Source organism: Dromaius novaehollandiae, chromosome 5 (genome assembly GCF_036370855.1).
Source record: "Dromaius novaehollandiae isolate bDroNov1 chromosome 5, bDroNov1.hap1, whole genome shotgun sequence".
Taxonomy (NCBI): Eukaryota; Metazoa; Chordata; class Aves; order Casuariiformes; family Dromaiidae; genus Dromaius; species Dromaius novaehollandiae.
The window spans coordinates 65,028,867-65,052,329 of NC_088102.1; the positions used below are offsets into that span (position 1 = coordinate 65,028,867).

Below are 23,463 nucleotides of genomic sequence, written 5' to 3' on the forward strand. Positions count from 1 at the left end.
TTGGGCCCCATCCTTTGTGTGTTCTTCACTGAGCCTCGGCAGCACATCTGATCTGAAACCCTGAAAGAAATCCAGGTGTCTGAGTCACATTTTATATTTGCCACACAAAACATGCAGCAGTAGGAACTGAGAAACAAAATGGTATTGAACATCATTTTAGATCCTAGAAATGACAATTATGAACTGTGCGTCAAGAGCATTCTGGTTGCTTGAGCATTTTTGGTAAAGTACTTCTGTAAAGAAAGATGCATCGTTATCCTCATGTGAGATTGTTTAATGAATTGGCAACCTTCCAGCCAGAAGCTACAGCATCTGGGACTGCTGAGGGGAACAGAAGTGTAAAGGAATAGTACAACCATCTCTAAGGTCTGAAGGAAGTAGAAATTAAAACAGAAAATGGAAGAGACTCATGGCTCCAGTAAGTGCTAAATTATAAACAAAAAAGGACTGCAGCTGGACCTTGTCTTTGCAAACTCTACTCCAAAAGAAAAATCAAGAAAGGAAGATCTCAAGCTATGTTTTACGAATAAGAGAAACGCTGATACGAATTTGAACATTGTACAAAAAAAAAAAAAAAAAAAAAAGCAGCTCCTTTGCAGTCTTTGATCTAGCATGCTTGATTCCTACTTCCACTGACTCACTCCTGAGAAGCATTTTTCCTCCCCATTTCTATGCTGTTAGTCTCAGCTGATAAATGGGCAATTTTTTACCTCCAGAATGCAAGCTAATCCAGGCTCCAAAACTGCCTGATGAACAACTTTGCCTCTTACAGCATATTGGGAACCCAGAACAGACTTTCTATCTAACACTATTACTCAAGGGCCTGGTGTGAAGGCTGCTCACATTCCTTATTACCACAAGCAACACTAACTATTCAGCCCCATAAATCCCACATGGGTCTTTCCCTCCTGAAGCCCTCTGCACATATACGAGCCTTCACTGCAACCAGCAGGTCAGGTATGTATGCCCTGAGGCTACTGTCATTTTCACACTGCCACATCTACCAGCTCCACTTCTGTCTGGGTACACTTCTTGCCTTAATTTGATTTGAGGTCACCATGTCTTTCAGAAGATTTCGATAAAACCTTCCAAAACACAAGCACACTTCCCATCCACCACCCCGGGAGATGCTCTGAAGTTTAAGGCCCATCAGTGACCCACAGGCGCCCTTTGTATGACAAGCAGCGGTAGAGGCAGCCCTGACCACTCGGGGAAAGAGGGAGACGCCTGCAACATTTCAGAAAGACCTGAGTCGCCACTGAAGCCTGGCACTGAACCCCAAGAGAAAGTTACCACATCATCCTGGCTCTTTTATATCAAAAGAGGGTTGTGCCATAGTGTTATCATCAAAACACTGATTCTTTCAACCTCCTGTGATGGGATTGGAAAGGCTTTATTTTGATAGAAGAGCTGGAAGTATACACGTGGCTAGATCCTAAGCTCATGCTTCCAGTAACGTCACCCACTACTTCTGAATTCACATCATCATAAATAAGAGCAGAAACACATTCAGTAATGAACATCCATGTTCCTTTCTTTGACAACTCAGCTTTCAGAGATGGATTCTCAGCTACTGGACCCCGACACTGGGTATTTAACCTTCATCTGAAATCCACCATCGATTACAGTGGTTTAGTACTTGCTAACATCAAAAAAAAAAAAAAAAAAAAAAAGAAAAGAAAAAGAAAAAACCTCATCCATACTTCATACACGCATGCAGCTTTATCCTCTGACTGCATGAAGGTATCAGTTTTTTTCTGGACCAACACAACACATGAAACTGTCTCCACAACAGCTATTTCAGACAGCAAGGACCTGAAAAGTGGTTTCTGTTCTCTCACTCCAGCAAAGAATCTAGCTAATACCGCTCTGATAACATTCAAGTGCAGCAGTCATTAATCTGGATAACGTGATTTTTCACATAAATTGCCTTCTCTCTCCTTAAAGTTTCAGGGCCGAAAAGAAAATACATCATTGAAACAAATGAGCAGACTGAAATACAGAAGAGAGCAAGCCGGGCTAAGGCAAGGACCTTCAGAAAGGGACGCTTATAAAAGATAACCTGAAGCAAAAACAAGGGCAGTTATTACCCTGCCACTTCACGTATCTTCTTCATAGTTTCAAAACAAGGCAGCCCACTGCTCTGCTTTCCATATATATCCTGGAAGCAACTTTGTCTCTAAACTCAAACACAAACCAACGGTACTTCATGAAAATGTGCTTAATTTATGCAGGTTACTTTTAAGTCACTCATTTATTTGAGTTTGGGCGTAAAGTACCTGTCTGTTCAGAGGTCCCAAAGCCTCTGCATTCATCTAGGACTGTAGGAGCAACATTTCTCTCTCCTGGGAACATAAATGCTTAATCATGCTCGAGTGTGAAATCTGAATTCAAAATGAACTTCAAATTAGAAGATACATCAGAACACTGCACCTCTCAAATTTCTTATCTGATAAAGCAAATATCTTAAAACCAAATACATTCATCTACCCACAAGGAAAGATCTGTTCTTTGGCTCAGGCTGCCAAGGCCAGGTTTTCAATGCTCAGCATTCACTTGAGCATTTCAAAAACTGTAATTATTCAGGTCCAAACATTTCCAGGTGCCAGATACTAAGAGCACATGCTCCAGGGTTTTCATGAGCATCTCTGCTGTCCATGGAGCCTAGTTCAAGGATTCCTGAATTAGCAACAAACCAAGTCTTGCAAGTGTATTAGCATAGGCATCACCCATAAGTACCTCTACTGCCTCGGCACCAGCGCGGCTTTAGAGGGACAGCATAGCCAGCACACAGATGCCGACAGTGGGTGGCCCCAGTGTTTGGACAAACAGCTGGAGCTCAGGCTCAGCTGCTGCACAGGAGACCTACTCTGCAGCTGTGCTGTTGGTGCCGGTGGGGGGCTGGAGAAGGGGTGGCAGCAGCACAAGAAACAGGAGATGGGCAGGAGGACATGGGATGGCTCTGGAAAGTGGCTCCTGAAAGCAGGAGGCAGGAGTGCGTGAAGAAAGAGCTGTCCACGTGGATGGGGGAAGGAGAGCAAGGGCAGAGGGAAGCAAGAGCAGTGAGGCCTGGCTATAGGAAACATCAAGGACCACTGGCCTAAAAGGCAAAGCCTTCTGTGGGACCCAGGAGACCTGGAATTTCATTCTTGGCTGCTATAGACATGCTGGGTTACAGCTCAGTTGGGACATTTCCATTTTTTGTGCCTCAGCATCTGCGACATCGTCCTCTTTTTAAAGTGTTCTGAGGTAAAGTGATGAAAAGCAGTATTTACATAGGAATAGTTACTATAAACTAACTACTCACAGAGAAATACTTCTCTCCATTACGCAGCACATACAGTGTCTCCTCCTTGTCTGCAGGAGAGCCCAATGCCCCTACAGAAATCCCTTCTCTTTTCTACTTTAAAGCAGAGGATTACTATGGAGACTGAATAAGCACCCACACAGTAAAACTGATAGTGTCTCTTGGGTACTGATTGGCAACTCCTCAGCTGTAGGCACCAGGACTTTGTGCATTCAAATCATTAAAAAAAAACAAAACAAAAGCTAAATGCATTTGTCATTTACAGCAGAAAACTAAAATTGTGACAGAACATGAAAAGTCTTCTGATCCCTGGACCCACTTTTGAAATGAAAAATTAAAAAAATGCATAGTGTTACAGCAAAGTGCTCAAACGTACTTAAAAGATGACGATAATCAGGGAGTCCTGGAGTCATACCGGACTGAAATTCTGCAACTTCCACTGACAAAGTCAGTGATCCCAAACCCTGTAGACAAAACTTCCCCAAGATGGCATTGCATCTGAATATCAAGATGGCCCATAGCAAAGCAATCTGAAAATAGAGGAGCATGAAAACAAGCTGAGAGGCTAGCTAAAAGAGGAACTCAGCTTAGACTGATGTTAACCCTCTAACTGCAAAGGTTCACCTGAAAAGGAACCCAAATCTGACCTGCTCCTGGTTCTGTCAAAAGGTAAAAATGCCTGTGGGAATTCTGCGAAAATAAATGTCAGCTGTGAGCTTACTCACCCCCAAGGCCAGTTTTAATTCAGGAATAATTACTTTGCTGCAGCTGTTGTTTCCAATCAAGCTGAAAAATGTGTTCTCCTGGTACTCTGTAAATTTAGGCTTCCTCACTCTCCCACAATGTGACACACAGTTTCAGGCAGGTCACAATTCACACATGCAGAGACCATCTCCACTGCTTGGTATTCTCAGCCGCATTTTCCCCTTCCATGTTCCACAGAGGCAGGAATGGGTAAAAACTGCCTCTGCATCAAAACCAACCAAGAGCAGAGACGAGGATGAATCTTCGAATGAAATGCACCACCAACAAGAGAACGTCCCTTACTGTTCCTTCAGGTATCTGGCTCTACATAGCTTATAAAATAACAGTGGCTTCACACACGCAGTTTCTCCCAATGAACTTCGAAGGCGCATGCAGTAGGTTTTTTGTGACATTTCTTTAACAGATGGCCATTTCCAAACAGCCCAAGTATTTAATTCAGGGCTATTTCTTCATTCTTTCCATCATGGAGCAAGGTGTCTACGACCAGTACTTATCAGGGAAGTAAAAATAGCACAAGTTAAAAACAGGCAAAAAACACTACTAATTTTTTAAAGAAAATAAATCAAAAGATTGGTATGTTAAAGGTTCAAATCTCCAATTCTTTTTGTGTCAGCTACAGTTTTCAGCAACATTCGTGTAAGCCCCAGTTTTCTACTGTGCACATTTTTAAGTGCAATCAAAACCACACAAGATGATTATCTGCCAAACACTGCAATCCATTTTCAGTCTTTGGGAAGCAAGTCTTCTGTTTTCTTAAGTATTTTTCTTCCCTTCTCAGAATTTTCAGCTGCTCTGAACTATAAGTTGGTAGTAAACACCACAAATGCTACCCAAATGCTCACAGAAAATTCTGGAACCTTTTAAAAAATTCAGCTAAAATAAAAAGCACAAGGCTTACCACCTGCTTTAAAGATATCTAAATCTCTAATGGAAGAGGGGACTTGGTAAAAACAACAAAACATTACAACTCTAGCAACAAAGATCTGCCATCATCTTGATTTCTAACACAAGGGTGAAAGAGGTGAAAATCCCCAAATGACTTAAGTCTTGCTTAAGTCAGGTAAGACCCTGATCCAGAGTGCATGGATTTGATGACAAGACTCATAAGGACGTGATTAGGTGCTGCATTAGGTCCCAGGTGTGAGCTAAAGATTTTCAAGATGGGAAGGTGAGAACAGAGACGCTGCTGTCCCTACCGAAGAGAACTGGAAATTTCAAGATGTCCTACGAATAAGAAAGGAAACCCAGTGCAGGCCAATGACCCATATTATTAATTTTAAAAAGTCAGGTAAATGCATGGAGGAATAAACTACAACAACATTGCCCTCGAAATACAATAGCTTGCCCCTCATCACACTTCTGTTGCACTGGAGGGCTGGAATGCTGCTATTCCTTTGTGATTACCCAGTCTTTGGCATCTGTATTTTCAGGCTACCCCCTCCCCTCTGCCCTCCTTTTTCCCTGTGTTTTAGCTCACCAACTATTTCAGGCTTTTGACTGTGACTCCTTTAAATGTTATCCCATAGTCATCTCTCTTCTGTGCACTCTGACTGATCTCCTTTGTCTGTTTTCCATCCTCATCCTTAAGTCTCATGATTCCCAAAACAAAATGCAAAATTAAAAAAAAAAAAAAAAAAATCAAATCACATTCTTCCTCCCACCTCCCAATTTCCCAGTGCTCAGCCATGTAGTCAATCAAACCGTCGTCACTCATGCAGGAAACAACCTTCATGGCAGTTGCAGATGGCAAGAACTAGAGACACCAACAGGACTGAAGATATGCAGGTAGGGGAGGGAAGCCAGTGGCAGAAAAGAAAGAGTGAGGGGGCAAAAGGGAAGAAAGGTAGGACTGAACTTTTCTTTCAAACAAAGACACTAATTCCTTCAGATACTCCAGTATAGGGTCCAGCATTCCAAGCAGAAAAGTATTAAGGCAATCAGGAATGCTACACAAATAACATCAGTAACACAAACAGCTTAAACAAATCCTTCAAGAAAGAGGAACTTCTGAAACAATACAAATATCTTCCTTCCTTCCAACATTCCTTAAAATGGAATGGGAGGGTCTTGCACAGGTACACAGAGAGCTTGTATGAGTGATAACTGCAGCTATGACTTTCAAACAACAGAAGTGTATACAACAGCTTCCTTCTCCCCCACCCAAGAGCCTGAAGGCCCTCTGAAGGTCAGTAACCCACAACCTGCTTTCCAGAAAAGCTCTTACATTACAGCTCATCTTTTTCCTCTCATGAATGTCACCATCTTGGCAGGTTTGCTCATTTTCAGAAAATGGGCCGGGGCGTGAGGGGGAAGGCTGTATAGACACTTGCTTACCTTTTTCCAGTGTTTGTGTGTTTTACCAACCTTGTCCGTTTATTTGCATCTGAATGTGGATGCGGGATGCTTACGTAACAGGCTTGCTCTGTTTAGCGCTGAAGATCTGCATAAATAGGTCTGTCTTTGCATGCACTGCTGTTCCAGAGGCATTAGCACAGCACACTGGCTCTGCGTTTTGCTTCGCAGAGACTGACCTTTTTCATCAGGACACCAACAAGAAACAGTCCCTCACCTCTCTGGACGTCAGCAAGGAAGGGGGTCTACTCACTTGCCTGGCAGCTTTACGAACAGGCTTGCTCTGTTTAGCGCTGAAGATCTGCATAAATAGGTCTGTCTTTGCATGCACTGCTGTTCCAGAGGCATTAGCACAGCACACTGGCTCTGCGTTTTGCTTCGCAGAGACTGACCTTTTTCATCAGGACACCAACAAGAAACAGTCCCTCACCTCTCTGGACGTCAGCAAGGAAGGGGGTCTACTCACTTGCCTGGCAGCTTTACGCTGTCTGCTCCCTTCCTTACGGGTGAAGTCTCAGTAGAAAGTCTTAGCTGATTTTGTACAAGGTTTTATTCTGCAAACAAAGCATACTGACATACAAAACAGGGTATTAATTTCTGAATGAATGAGCAACAACTTGTTTTTGACATTCATCCATGTACTATCTACAATGAATTACTATTCACATTTTGTACTACAGCAGCATCTAGAGGTCTTGACCAGCTGCAAAGCTCTTGAGACAAAAGCCATTCCTCCCCAAAGTTTTCAGGCTATATAGGCAAGACAAAAAAGGGGAGAAAGTGCAGTTCTCCCCCTTTCAAAGATTAAGAACAGTTGCAGACATGAAACCCCAAAAAAGGACCAGGAAAGGATCAGGAAATAAAATTAAAGGACTCCTTTACTTCCTCATCACTCCAAGTAATTCTTTACCTTTCAAAAGCATTTTCATTTTATTGATCTGAAAAAGTGAAAAACATTTCATACAACCAAGTCGCATTTCTTTGTTACATAATTGGTTCGGTTTCTCTGAACTGCACTGCAACAACAGCATACACAACCAAAACATGTTCAATACAGTAGCTCTTAGGTTCGAGGGGACATGTACTTGCTGTCAAAACAAGGAACAAAATTATTCAGAGGCCAGGATTACTGAAACAGGATAGCATGTTTATTCAGTACATGGATTTTGGAGGGAAAGGAAGGTAAAAGCCTTGACAAAGACAACAGCCAGAAAAGTATGCAAAACTGTTCAGTGCATATATCAGAGAGACTGCTGCATCTGGAAAGCAGCAAGGGGGAGAATCAATAAACAGCAACCTCCTCAGGTAAGAAAAAGTGCAAGAGGTAGCAGCCTGGAGCAATATATTACCATGAACAGCCACAACCAACACAGGGATTTAAAAAAAGAAAAATCACAACAGAAGGCTTCATTCTGCATTTTTTGCAGAGCACCCATTTTGTTATTATTTTCATGTTTCTTTCAATGTCTTTAATGCAGTTATAATCAGCTTCATAGTCAGCTTGAGTTTCTTCTCCATTCAACAGAAAAGATATTGCATCTGAAAATAAGGCCATGAACTATGACTACTGTAAAACTAAGCGGAAAAGATATCCTCACAGAGCATATTACTACCATAATTCCTCCTCCTCATGACTGAACTGATACATCATTAGAAAGTTTTCCTGTCCTATTTTCTAAGAGTCCTTCTCCTAGCATTTTGTAAGGCTCCTTCCCTGGCAAGCTTGCTTTAAAAATAAACCACTGTTTAGCAACAGTGGGGCTCATTAAAAGGTGCACTTAGAACACAGTAGTATTCTCTATATTTAGAGCTTTGAATACATCAAACACCACAGCAAATTTAACTATCGTGGGTGGTAAGCATCCAGTCTAATGGCATCCACTGTATGTGTGTGCAAAAGTTTTATAACTAGCTTCCAAAATTCTCCTTAGTATAAGCAGTCAGTAATATCTGAAAGTAACTTACACTTTTCCATTTCTCCCACCAAAACAGGTGTTAGGCCTACCTTCCCTCTGCCAAGCACTCACCTGGAGCAAGCATTGTGGGCATGCTCTGAACAGTAACTCAGCTCGGCTGAGAAACAGATGCGAGAACCAGCCTGAAATTATCAGGACCACTGTGAGATGCATTTTAGGCTGGTAGGCTGGAGAACTGGTAGAAACTTTCCTTTTAGACTGGGAGGTCTTCCTTTTCAAAGGCAGCTAGAACCACTGGAGCTATGTTGGATCCAGCTGTCCTCAACTGCTACAGCTGACTTACGCCCTTCAACAAGTTTTCTATCATTTCCAAAAACTCTTAAAGGCTTTTCTTCCCAAAGTATTAGCTTCAAAAACTTTAGGTCTGGTTTGCAACTTAATGAAAATTGTGGTGGATCTGCATCCCTGAAAATCTGCAATCAACTGGTGCCTGGTACAGAAAATAATTCTTCGTAATTGCTGCTCCTTTCACAGTTTAATCAAGATAGTTTCAGAAGGCCCTTGCTTTCTCCCTTTTGTCAGCTTTCTAAATTACACCTCCTTCGTTCTTTTAAATCCTGATCCTTCTGTTTAAAGAAATGTGCATGCATATATTTACGTCCACTGACACTTCTCTGTGATGCAAATGAGGTTTTCAGAGATTCTGGGAGCTCACTACTCTGGCAGAAGTTGGCAGGTGCTACATATATTCATCATGACAAAGATACAAAAATAAAAGAGCAGAAGTAGCCCTGGGTGTTCACCTCCTCACACTAGTTCCTCAGACAGAATTTAGACTCTGATGATCAGTGATTAGGCAGTCAGTTTCCTCTTCCAAAAACATCTCAGAAGAACAAGGAAGAGTCATTCCTTCTTCACTGGTATTGCATCAAAGCAAAATGTTTGTCATTCTACCTGTGAGTACAATTCCTGTGAAAAGAACCCATGAAATAATTTTTTTTATATATATACATATATATATTTTTTTTTTTCAGTTTGTCTTTATGTAATAGCTTTCTAAGCATCATTCCTTTTGGCTTTGGAACAAAGTTCCTCTGCATCTTCAGACTATTGTGTCAATTATAGGTAATCCTCTCGCAGCCCTCCTGAGCCACCCTTTGCAAAGACGTCCCCATCCGTGATGCTGTGGTTCCTGGAGCGGCGAGTCTAACGCGGAGTTTGACAGAAAGCCATGGAGTGCCCTGCCCCGCACCCGACTATCATCTGCTCTGCGCAACCAAGAGCTTCGACCAGCTTCGGGACATGGACGTTCGCTTCAGTGCCGTCACCGCACATCCCATGTTCGTTCCATCCCCAGGAGAAGCAGCAGCCACCTGAAAGAGAGGATGTGAAAGTCTGAATAGAGACAAGAGGGACACAACAGTTTTGATTAATTTTGGGAAGCAGATGTGTTCAGTCATTTTCTAACTGGGGTCTAATAAATTCTGCTAAGATGGAGAAAAACGTGCTGGTTCTCTCGAAAGCTTTAACGAAATAGAATGAGTTATAATACATCTCCTCCAACTTGTTCCATATTGTTAACAAAGTATAAGAGAGATTAAAGTAATGGAGAAGCTTGAAAATCACTTAGTAAAAAATACTGTTCATTATTTATACAATGCCCACAGAAATCTCTCAGCATTTTAAAGACTTTCCCCGAAATGATCTGGGATGCCTCTCTTTCAAGTTCCCATTAGTAAGCAAAACTTACTATCATGCACCAAGCCCAGCAACTTTAATCAATTCACACAGCATGATCCGTAGGACTGGGGAACGTAAGAGTCGCAGAGCAGCACAATTACAGTTCATTCTTGCTTTCAAGTTCACATCTCACCTTTTTTCTTTAAATACAGATAGCTGACAACTTGCCTTACTCTTATTCATCATATCTCTCCTACATGCTTTGACGTTATTTCACCACTTTTATTACTCATGTTTTCCCTCATTATTTATTTATTTTTGTAACATCTACTCTTTTATATCCCAAATCATGATCCACGTATTATTACCCCATAGTACTCTTTCTCAAAGCACGCTATGTAAATTTTGTTCTATAAATGGCTGGCATGCAAGAGAAAATACACACAGAAAAATCTCTTTTACTCTGAACAACAAGAGATGCTTCTTCCTTGTTTTCTTTCTTTATTTGATTGTCAGACTGTGCCTGTGAATTTCTGTAATGGAAAAGAAACCCATCTGCAACATAATCATGTTTCTGATGCCATTGGTATTTTTGAGTAGCAGCAGGTAATAACAGCATGAAGCACCATTCTGAAGTCCAAATAATGAGAAGAAAAAAGCTAAAATTCAAAAATTTAATCCCACTCATAGCTCTAAAATCATGTTATTTCTCAAAATTTGGAAACAGCTTATTCCAAAGTTAGCAGGACCATCCTTCTCTCATGTGACCAAAGCATGTTTCATTCTCATCTGTTTTCTTTACATATTACTATTTTGAAGTTCTCTTCTTCTAAGAGTAAGTGTAAATGTTACTAAAATCAGATGTAATTAAACAAACTTCATGAAAATTAGTTTTCTTAAAACCTTTATGGAAATGAAGAACAACGCAATACCACTAGAAGGTCACAGTAAGCTAGATGCACCTGATAAGAGGGCAGTTCTGGCATGCTTATCCCCTTCCAAGGCACCAGAGTGTCTCACGGCTGTGTATGCGCAATACTAACAGCCCAAGCTCTAGCACAAGCGCACATACTTACGCTGCAGAAAAAAAATAACAAAACTCTTAGTAAATCTGCAATACATAACATTTAAACATAATATTTAAAGATCACCCTTTGGAACAAATAAGACGTCCGTGGAAAGTTTTCTGTAAGGTTCTGGGTACAACTATTAGTGTAAATGTTAACAACCAGGAAAAAGAGATCACAAAGTAGAAGACACCATTAGAGAACAGCTACTCAGGAAAAACACGCAAAGACAAAAGCCCCATCCGCCCCAGAAGAGTCTCCTTTTGCACAGCTGTGAACGTGCAGAACCCACCTAGCGAGCCTACTCAGAGCAGGAAAACCTCCAAATCCAAGGAAAAGGGAATATAACATGCTTTTACAATAGTGAGATGACTATGGCAAGCTTTTGGTTACTAGACCATTAGCAATTAGTACAAGTAAATGCAGCGGGCTCATTTGTTTGTATGGGGACTTGCTACTTCATCTGCCTGAAGGATTTTTTTTTTTTTTTAATCCTGCCCCATGAGAACAAGAGAGGAAATCAGCAGGTTTTTGGTCACCTTGAATTACAGACAGCTAGATGGAGTATTAATGGTATAATAAATATTTAAAGAAACAGAACAGTAGGATATTAGCCTCTCAGGCTGATAATATATCTAGTTGAGTGACTTTTGAGAAAAGATCACAGAAAAATTTACAAGCTAGGAAAACCACAGACAAGAGCATCTCTCAAGGCAAGACTCACTGGGTCTTTTACAGCTTTTATTTGTGCCAGCATGTAGAAGGGCCAACAGACAGATCTTTGTACATGACTCCAGTGAGCTCTAAATTTCCTGAAACAGGCTGAGTGATATCTGGCCACAAAAAAAGAAAAAGTAACTATGGTTTGTGAATGGTCTTATACAAAAGGCCATGTACACCATTGGAGAGCCAGGCAGAAATGCGAAGGGAAGGAAGGGCAGCTGACAGATACGAAATGACAGGCCACAATAACCATCTCAGGCATGTTAAGTCAGATGTCAGGAAAGCTAAAAAGGAGAGAATTACTGTTGCGAAAATAAAAAGTATGCCATATCACATCTGCCTGAAGAACACCCTGAGAAAGGTCTGTTCAAAGAAAAGACCAGATCCCAGAGATGTTTTGGAGAAAATAGTGTTTGCAGAAAAACCATAGGACTCCTCTTTTGCAACATTGTATTAAAGAAATTTGCAGGATGGCTGGGCAAAATGACTGCGGAGACACCGGCCAGGAGGGGACAAACAGATATATGAACAGAAGTCCCATGAGATGATGAAGTACCTATAAAAGGAAGGACACAGAAGGAAAGGAAGGGCCTTCGCTAAGGTGAATTAATGGCTAGTCTCTGGACAAAGGAAGCCCTTTCGTTTTGACCCCTCCCTCCCTCTTTTTTTTTGTTTGTTTGTTTTCTTTTTGATTGCTCCTATTCATAGTTTATTGCTGGTAAAAATTTCAACAGCCCCAAAAAGCCTACCTGCTTGCAGGAGAAAATCCAATTTTTATGTCTGTGCCAGACAACCTTCCTAGGATGAAAGACCATTAGAATGATGTGTATTAATACAGCTACAAATTGCTTCTAATTGAATTTAAAACAAGCATTGCAGCATGCTGTAAAATCTAATGATTTGTGTATGGGGTAGAGAAGGAAGGAGAAAGTTGCTCTGAGTCAGTGGGTTAAATGAAGCAACCTTTTTACAAAGGCATAACACACTGCATCCACCTTTTCCCTTTTAAAGCCTAAATACTCAAATAAAACCACAGAATGAGCATGGCAACCCAGCAAAAACCCAAGGGAACTTCACTTAGCACAGTAATTTCCGTCTAGAGTAAGACTATCCAGGTTTTTTCCCCAAACTCCTCCACTCCCAAAATTAAATGTACAAAACAAGTGAACATAAAAACATCCCTGACTAGTCGCTGGTGTCTGAAACATAACGAGCCTCATATGAAAAAAAACACTGACAAACCTGTCTGCTTTGGTCACGCAAAGCAAGAAGGGGCTACTGCCTTCCTTTCACCAGCAATAATTACCTAGGCTTGTCTTGAGGGGCACTCAAGTGACAACCGAAATCCACAGGTTGATTAAGCTGGAAAAAAGCACCTCTATTTTAAGCTGTATTGTGTTGCCTTCCGAGGGCAGGCTTCAGGGAAAACTGGAGGTTTCGGAGCCACTCCTCGTCATCGAGCACTCTGCTCTTCAGACAAGACAAGTGAATATGAGCAACTAAGACACTCTGGGTGGGATTCACCGCATTTAACTTGAGCCACCTAGAAATCAGGCAGATTAGCTAAGGTGATTATCCTCTGGATTTCCTCAACAGTCAACGGAGGTATCTACACCTCTCCTATCAGCAATTCATCTCATCTACGCACCAGTGTCAGAACCAAGTCTCTCTCACTCCCCCAACTCTAGAAGAAGACCAGATGATCTTTAGATAGCTGAAGATAGGCAGAATAAATCACATCCTTACAACCAATCTCAAGGTAGAGCAAAGAAAGCTCACTAACTCAAGGAAGCTTCAAACATCACTGCAGCCCGGTTTCAGGCTAGAAACAGTTTGCTTCTAAGTCATCACACCCTGGGAGCTTAACACTGCAAGCTTAAAAAGCTTGTCCCTTCTCCATTTCTCTCCTCCCACTCTTCCAACCACACATGCAAAACCAGAGGTTTGCTTTAAAGACAATCCAAGTTTATCAAAGCCAAACTGTTCAGCAGATAGCTTTGCATTTTAAGGATCTGTTGAAACATTTTGGCACAGCTCTGTTTTGCAGGCTCTGCGCTCTTAGCAATACTCTCGGATACCTCAGATAATATTCGCTTAACCTTAAATTAGCTCTACTGTACAGATGGTTATGCATAAAGTTACAGTAGGCAAAAGATCAGCAACTTATAGCAAGTCAAATGGCTTAAAATGGAATGGGGATAGACCCAAGAACAGAACTGAGGTGTCTCAAAGATCCCCGTTGGACTGTTTGAAAGCACTTAAAACTTCACAAGGAACAATGCAGCATCACACACAAGGAGATTTCAACCACACCTCTTCTAAGCTGATGTAAAACACAACTAAATAGGTTCTCCTACCTTTTCAGGACATTTGGCTTTCCAGGATATCACATAAAACAAAAGGAAAGAAAAAAAATATCCCTCTAATATTTTTGCTAGCAACTATTCTGTCACTAGTGGAAAAGATTCATGTTATTAGAAAGTAAGACACAGTGAATATCAATTCATTCTGCAGAAGAGCATGGAAATGGGTATTAACAGCTAACGGCGGAGTCTCAGCATTCTGTAAGGTCTTATTAAAGGCAAAGTTTGGTAAATGGTATATAGGAAGGCATGATCTCAAAACAGTATATACTATCTCTAGAAGTAGAAAGCAACTAAGAGACTTGCAGAATACTAAGTTTATTATGGAGCTATGATTATACCCACATTTTCAAGGAACAAGCTGTTCTGCACTCCAGGCAGCCCTTCCAATCGCTGCTGAAGCAGCTCAGGTCCATCAGCTTCAGAAACCTGGACCTGATTTTTCAGGGAATGTAACAGTCTTTGAGCTGGATAAAAAGCACAGGCATTGCAGTGCTAACATACAAAATACAGATAAGGAAAAACATACGTTTTTGGATATTAAATACAAAGGCACAGTGCTAAAGATAAGCTGGTTTCAGAGTCACCCTGCAGGCATAGCCTGTCCTTGCTCCATCTTTAAGTCATTAACAGCTCTCCCCATACAAGGGACCTGGAGCACTAATTTCCATCCCCCCAGCAGCAGTTTTACCCAAGTGAAAACCAGCTGACTTCAGCTCACGCGCCTGTGCTTTATCCCGATCCCAGTTGATGGCTGCCAACAGCCTTCAAACAGCTCCTCATAACAGAGGCACAGAGCCTGCAGAGCACGGACCTCTCCAGCTTGGTTCTCTAACCTAAAACCTTACGTGAATCATTTTTTCACAGCAGAAGCAATGTCTTGTTGATAAGACCTTCTCTCTATTCATATTTGTGTAATACAGCAGAGTCTTCAACCTGGATCAGGGCCTCTAGGCCAACTGTCAGAAATACCTAATTAACAGCTACCCTAACAGAAAACCAACTGGAGTGTACAAAATGACCAGTATGACCTATGAACTGGTATCTGGAGTACTGTAAAGTGGAGCAATAAGGCTGCAAATCTACTTTCAAATTCATTTCATTTGTGAAAACCTAATTTCTAATTTCTCCTTCAATATCAGTACCTATCCCACGACTGTCAAACAGAAACAAGAGCAGTACAGGGTACAGCTGATCTTTTCTATCCTTATTATTGTAGCATACAAATAGCTGAGAGCTACCAAAGGGGAAGGAGAAAGAAGCATTATGTTTATAACAATTTCCCAGAGAACAACGAAGGGCAGCATGCCACATCTGGTATGGCCCGTAAACTAAATTTGGGGATGGAGCCCAACATACAGCAATGGAGAGGGAGAAGAGGGCGTTAGTTCAGGTAAATAGGGAAAGTCACAGTAAGACTAACTGAAAAAATGCATTTTGCAGTCTCATACAAGGCACTAGTTTTTAAGACATTGTTTTTAAGCATCGGGCAAATAATTGAACCCATTCATCAGCGGTAGTAGTGTCTTTGCTAATATACAGTAACAATGGAAATTTTGTACCGTTCTCACAGGGCACCTCAAGGCAGGAGCTGAACGGGTCACCGCACAAATTGCCATGCATCTATCTCAAAGAGTCACTCCACATTACATCAAACAGGCCAGGGTTTAGGTTATTATTCAGGCTAGTTTCCGATGAATTTTATTTTCTTTCTTAGTTATGTATTGCCATTTTGGAAACTGTCAAAAACATGAAGTTCGCAGAACTATATTCCAAGATCAAAAACAACACACTTGCAACTACAGATTCCTTGGACTGCTGCACCCTTACGGTTTCTGCAGTGAAACTGCAGGTCTCAAGGAGCAAGATGTTTGCTTTGCTTTGTGTAGGTGGCAAGAAGAGAACAGCTACTCCAGGGATTAACTGTTTCATTTTGCTGTTTTCAAAAGAAAACTCAAATTGCACTCACTATGAGTAAGCTCACGGGTGCTGCACAGGGTTCTCCTTTAGGTATGACTCAAACGTTTCAGCTCCTTCCCAACAGGAAAATACCTCTAACTCAACACAGAACAAAACCTGAGCTCACGACTTCGTGCAAGAGAGAACATGTAGCACAGTCCCCTGACAGCACGTGATGGTTATATCATACGTGAAGCAGCTGCACTGCAGAGAGGGTTAAGTATTAAAAAAGGCTTGTTTTTTGCACCTGCAAAAGACAAGAAATGTTTAAATTCTTGCTATCTGAAGCACAGACAAAAACGCCTGACAGAAACTAGCTATTAAGAGAGATTTGTCTCAGGGCTTTCCATGTGCCACTACTGTATGCTCCACCAGAATGTCGGGCACAGCAGAAAGTGACTTTCATTCACCCAGCTCTCATCCCTGCCTCTCAAAATGACACGGATTCAATGTGTCAGTGCTTTCCTTTGCGTGACCAGGGCTAGAGCATCATGATCTCTTCACAGAGATGGAGACAGAGACTGCAGCCTCAGGCCATTTCTGTAGGACGTGAAACAGAACATACAGAAAACACTTCTCATTAAGGGCTTAGGAAGAGGTCGTCCATGGGAAATAAAATAGACAAAGCAACATCTACGAGGCATCTGAGTCATTGAAGTGTTTTTCCATATTGTCCCATGGCAATCTGCACCCATGTATTTGGTACAAAGTACCACCGTGTCAGGTTTATAGACACTTCAAACTGATGTAAATGATCATACAAAGAAAAGGAGGGGAGAGGTATGATTCATTACGACTCAGAACGTTACCTCCAAGGCCTAGAACTGAAGGCCGTCTTCAGCACACACGCAGGAAAGGTACCGGATGATAACAAGTTCAGTGACGAACGCAGATCAAGAATCTGACAGACTCCTCCAGCTGCACCACAGCTACCCGCAGCTTTCAGCCAGCACCATGCGAAGCGCAGGGCAAGCCAGGGTACACGCGGCAAGACAAGCAGCAGCAAACGAGAGCCTAGTGGCACCTCTCAGTGATCCTCTTCTCAAGGAGGAAGAGCTAGGAAAAGAATATTTTGGAAATACTTTGGCAACCAACAGGTTTTATAAAGCAATTCTTTCTATCACACATTGGTCTATTTATATGGACATAGTTTTAAAGGTGATCATGTAATCCAGGCTATATATGGCTGTCAGCCCTTGGCAGTTTATAAGAAATACTCATGATACAACAAAAGGTAAAAAGATACTTCACATGGCCACATTTGCTTACAATTTCTTCTTATCTGAAGGCTATTCTCTTCCCCGAATGACTGTTTGCAATGAACAAAAACCTGTTCTCTGTTTTATTCTAGGGCTTATTTTTGAGGATGTCCTTTTCTGCAGGGGAACATATAATTCAGCATAACTCAGAACTGAGAAGTGAGATGTGCAAGCCTTCCAAATGGAAAACTCCTGTAAAATAGCTTTGGGCTTAAATGAGCTTTAGTTCAGATTGTCTCCCTTCCCTTTTCTATCACCAGTTGCAACGCTGCATTTTGGTCAAGCTTTGAGACATGATATGATTATATGTGACTGTTGAGTGAAGGCTAAAAAATCTGCTTGTTGATATTAAACAAACAAGGAGGTTTTCCATGCCTAACAAAGTAGTCTTGGGAGAACTCCCAAGGGTGTCACTAGCTAAAGAGCTGGAAATACAAAGAGAAAAGCAGAGGAAATAAGTGGTCCCCGAGTTTCTCGGTACTCTTCTTCCCACTCACCCCAGCAGACTTTCTTACAGCTATGCCACCGCCGCCTCAGAACGCAAAGAGCTGCAACTCGGCAGTGAAGTCATTAGGGAGCCACAGTCCAACAAAATTTCAAGTTGCAATGTTAGCATAAGGCAAAGGATTAGATTACGGCTCCCATGCAAGTCACAGCGCAGTTGTAACAGTGACTGTGCAATAGTAGCTGCATACTGCTGACAGCTTTGAACTAGCTAGCTTGATACAAGCCACAGCACAACTATGGTAAAAAGAAGTTCAGGATGAACTTACTCCAATTTGGGGCAGGATTTACTGCTTAAATTTCCTCTGTGCTGCAGCTGTTGTACTTGTGTTAGCCTACCTGTATCTGGTCCAAGTGTGCCTGCACCACGCTGTACTGCAGCGCAAGCGCCCATCTCTAATAAGCTCCTCTGGATCACGCGCCTGCCTCGGTTTCTGCACCTTTAAAATAAAGATCCTCGTACTCGCCACTGTGGTGGGGGCTAAATGGGATAATTCAGGATCTACTCAGGTGCAACTTTTTGGTCATGTGGGCATCTAGAGAAAGAGCAAAAAGTAAATGATTTAAACTTCCCACACTAACATTGCTGCCTCCTAAAACCAGCATTCCCCTCTACATCAGCTATCATTGTTCTGCAAACTAACAGCAAAAAAAAAAAAAAAAAAAAAAAAAATCCACACCCAACACACCGCAATAAGACCACCACAGCCTGCCCAGTCTCAATCTCATCCACACAGCTCAGCCATTTCTCTGATTTCAGGGAGCGTTTTCAGGGTCTACGGCAGGGAAGAACCAAAATGTTTTGGTCTCTTCCCATTTCTTATGGGTTACAAAAAGATTGGAGACTTTAGCCATATCATTCAGTCAAGCAGATTATGCAAAGTAATGAACCAGAGAAGGTTTGTCAAAGGAGACAAGCAAACTCCTTTTCCCAGATAACCAGTAGCCAGGTAGACCAGGACCTCTGGAATATAATCTCTGGTTTTTTTCAGCTGTACTTGTAAAGTATTATATCATATTTTAGTAAGTGTTCTGGAAAAAGTAGGCAGATGGTCAACACTGGATATAAAAGTAGTGATGGGAGAATAAAGAATGTCAGATGCAGTTAAAAAAAAAGCATTGTTCCATAGGAATTAAAAACGTTCAGGAAGAAAATCAAAGCAGACAGCTTCAAAACAAAAGACCCAGAAGGCAGGACTGGATCTGTTTTTCTGAACATCAGTTCAAAAATCACATATGACTGTTGAGTGAAGTGTAGAGGAATTGCTTCTTGATATTAAGCAAAGGGAGAGTTTGCCATTGATATCTGGTACAAGCATAAAACAACACTGATTTTGACAGACTTATATTTCTGGTGCAGAATAGAGATTCCAGGTAAAAGGTAAGGCACTGCTTACTTTTATCTTTTTATATTCTGTACAGGTAAATTTTACTGTATCCCCATTTACTTTTATCCACTAAACTATTTAATTTCAATCCTGTAATTCCTGTTGTAAAAAGGATGTTCAGTCTCAATACTGAGCTGGCAAAAAATGATCATTTCAAGCAACACATAGGGCAGAAGAGCGCCTCAGCCTGCAGCGGAGTACGTCTGAGTGTGTAAACACACCTTTTCCGACTCCTGAGCCATTTGGGCAGGAAGCGACTTGCAAGGACTCGAGCTGCAGCAAGGCTTCTCTCTCTGCAGCTCTCCTCGGGGCACTGCCTTCAGTCTCCTCTGCAGGTCAGACGTCCTCAGGCTTCTTCCCACCACTCCTGCCTGGCCTTCCCCAGAGGTGAGGGAGACAGGGGAAGAAACACCAGCAGAACTGGGATGCCATGCACAGGTGGTCGCTTGGGCACTATTCGAGTTGATGTGAGTAGCAAAAGGAAGCAACATCTCCTCTACAGCATTGGGAATATCTCAATAGCTTGGCTCCACCAGTGTAAATTGCTCCTAAATTCTGAATTTCTGTGCATTTCTGAATGCACCGAGTCAGTCTTTGAAAGAAGTAAAGCACAAAAGAGTGTCATGAGATTAGAAACCTCCTACAGTTAATACTAGAGAGAAAAGTTTCTGCTCCAGCAGATTTTTCTGGACTCTGCGTAAGCGCCATAGTGAAACAGCATTCGTGCATCAGGTGTATGGACTGGAGATTGGAAAGTAAAATCTGTCTTTGGCGCAGTGACAGGAAGGACAGCTGATGGGCAGAGGGATTCAGAGACTCGGTGCCAGCTCCAGAAGGTCGGAGGACCAGAACGGAGAAGGCAAGCTGGGTCCCTGAGATGCCACTTGGCCCTGTCCCATCTGATCCTCTGCATAACCTCAGGGAGGAGAGGAAACGAGCTGGAACGAAGACAGGCGTAGCTGGCACCCTTTTGGAAGGAATATATCAGCCAGAGATTGCAATGCCAAGATATTCTTTAGAATAAAACGTTAACTCCTTCTGCTAAGAGAACATTTGACCAAACTAATGATTCAGGAGCTTTGTTCTCCTTCCTTTGAAGGAAGCAGAGACACTGGAAATACGGAGTCTCCTCCACGTGTTGGTCCGTCTGTTCTTTCCCATGTCCATACAGAAAGGCAGTTTCATCCCTCTTGTGTTAGAGTTAGCACAAGGCTAATAAGAGAGCAGGACCAGCTACAGATAGCAAACTAGGCAGAAGAAATTAGTTAAAATTTCAGGTTACATTTAGCACTATGACAAATACTCACAAGAAAATAGTAATAGGATGAAAGGCTTTTAAGTTAGTTAATATTAGAGAAAATAGTGTAAAAGGCTAATATCAAATCAGCCAAAACTGGTGAAACAGCAAGCTTCAGCTTGCAATAAGAAAAGCTACATATGATATACATGCATGTACACAGGGCTATAAATATAAATGATTCAACAAAGCAGTTCTGACTAACCTGCAGTTTGAACTAGACAGAAGCTGAATTTATTCTTTAAACTGCTGGAAAACAGAACAACCAAATATAAAGATAATGAAGTCGGACAATGTTGGATGTCTCATTAAAGCTGTTTTTCTCTTGACTCTGCAGTGTCAGAGCTCTTGTAACTTAAAGCTTCCTGAATACTCGTAACAAAAACATTTCTTGTGCAGTAGAGCCAAGAGATCTGTACTCTTCAAGATCACTTACTACAGGTCTGTCTCTATTTATGGGGGAAACAAAATGCCACTTCTCTTGACTTTGCAGGCTTCTTTAAACTACACAGGGATATGAAAAACAAACTACAATTTTTCAAGTATCCAAGTGACTTAATAGAATAGGTCTTAACAAAAGTGTCTCATGTTCCCAAATCATTTAAGTACTAATGACACTCCAAATGAGCGTCTTTTTTTTTTTTTTTGGTGAATATCTGCATTTTAGAGCTCTCCAAATAAATTTGATACAAAAAGATCTCAAAACAAAAGACCACAATCTTAATTGGAAAAATAGTGCAAACCATATGAGAATTAACTAGGCCAAGGCATTCTAGGATGACCATAGCTACCTATTGTCTTTATCAATTTACTGTAAAAAAGAGTAAAAAGTTATGACACAATTTGTAATACTGTACTTAAATTTGTCTTCTCTCTGGATTCATACCCAAAATATTTGTGTGCACATACACACACACGGTATTATACAGAATATACACATATAATTACAGATATTGCATAAGTAAATAGAGGAGACGTACCTAGCACCTATGTAGGTATACGTGCGTAGCAGCCAGCATCTTGGCTGTTGCCACGGAGAGTTAAGCTCAAATTGTAAAAACCTGCTTTCAAGAGTCAAGTGAGATAACCAAGTTTGAAACAGAGATTGAAGGCTGTGCTGCCCATTTGCCACTGCTTCGTTACCCGCTCGTGTCTCAGCCCATCACTCTGGCTACCTGCTGCAGAACGCTGTGCTTGACAGACTCAAGGCTTTTGGACCTCGTGTTAGCAGCAACACATACAACAATGATTTATTTTTCTGCACACATCTCTCTGCAAATGATCACTACTGATGTGGAGTATCTAAGTTTCTGGAAGTGGGATTCAACTCACCTAACTCCAAAATGACTACGGTGTATAACACATGCGCGCACATATACACGCAAACCCTATTCCTAGGAAGGTAAGTCATTTCACACTCAAGAGAAGTGGGCACTTCTAGAGTGGGATTCATCTCATCTATGGCAAATAACTTGAAGTAAGAAAAATCATTATAACACACTTTTACCCATCTCTCCATTGCCCATAGACATCTGACTGGCTCAGGCATAACTAAAGTTAAAGCAGACAAATCTTATCCTAACTACCCAACCTGAGATGCTTTACAAACTGTCCTTTTCCAAAGACACCAAGACTCCCAAAATCCAACTGATCTTCCAAAACATCACGTATACAAATAAAAACACTGTCCAACCAACCACACCTAGTATGACAACCAGAGCTGCATTAGGCGTCACTTCGTTAAACACCAGGCTTCAGAGTTTTACTGCATCTTTGGTAGCCATTTGGTTCAAATATACACAATTGGGAAAGAAAAGGAGGAATGGCTTGGTTCAAAATGCAGTAAGTTGTGTGCAATTAAATTTAAAAAGGACTTCACCATTTTATTCAACTGCCTGATGGATTGAGTTTGTTCCTGATTTCCGCATAAGCATGCCTATTAATATAGAGAAAAAGCATTACACTTCAATAGTTTCTTAGGAAACAGGAATGATTTTTTTTTTTTATGCCTACCAAGTAGTTCTTCACTGTTTAGAACTGCCTTTAAATCACTGTGTTGAACAACGGTTCCGTTAATCTCCTCAGATCCAATTTTCAGCACCTCTTCTCCTTGCCAGTGGGTCTGGCTGAAAGGGCTGCTCGAGCTAAGTGCTCACCTTCCAACAGGGAAGACGACCTGTTCACAGCTTGTGCGAGAGATCCCTCTAATTAAGTACCCCACAGCTCCCACACCACTTAATTGTTTTTTAAAGGGTTTTGGGGGGGTTGTTTGTTTGTTTGTTTGTTTTTTAAGTTTTAGAAAACTTCCAATGCTCTTAAGGACAGAAATAGGTCTTGCTCTCTGCAGCTGGATGCTTTTGCTACTGAGAAATTTTAGGGGTCTCCAGAGACCAATTAGACGACAACAGCTTTATATTCGTTTCCAAGCATAATTCTACTTTTGAGGATTTCATTTTTATAACACCATCCTGACCGCAACTTTTCAGCCAATTTGCAAGAGTAAGTCAAGTGCAGCCTCACGTCAGCAAGCGCTGGCTAAACCCAGGCCCCAGGAGAGAGTAAAAACGAGTTAGCTGACAGCGTTATGATGTAGCCAGTCCTCATTCAGGCCAACTGCGAAGAGAGGTTCAAAGCTGCTTCTCCAAATGGTAATCAAAGGTCTTAACAGGATTTAACTTTGTAGTGAGGACAAGCCTTAATGGAAATGGCAAGGAGACCAACTGCTTCTCCTTAAAATGAGCAAAGCAGCCATGAGAAAAGGGTTTGCCAGTACTTGAGTGCAAAAACCTGACTCAACTAATTCCTTCATTTTCAGCTATCGTTTTCCTTTTCTAAGGCTTTGCTCCTCTTCACACCGTGACTCTAAATCCTCTCATTATGGAG

At 41.5% G+C, this 23,463-nt stretch overlaps 1 protein-coding gene across 2 annotated transcripts in view; it reads right to left on the reverse strand.

The window, feature by feature from the left end:
- Nucleotides 1-7,550: 7,550 nt before the first annotated feature.
- The window catches only part of SERGEF (secretion regulating guanine nucleotide exchange factor), a 153,735-nt gene continuing 137,822 nt past the window's right edge, over nucleotides 7,551-23,463 (reverse strand). For both annotated transcript variants that reach the window (XM_064513110.1, XM_026092770.2), the window contains one exon: nucleotides 7,551-9,713. In XM_064513110.1, coding sequence (XP_064369180.1) covers nucleotides 9,600-9,713 — 114 coding nt within the window. In that variant the 3' untranslated portion in view covers nucleotides 7,551-9,599. The remainder of the gene's footprint in view (nucleotides 9,714-23,463) is intronic.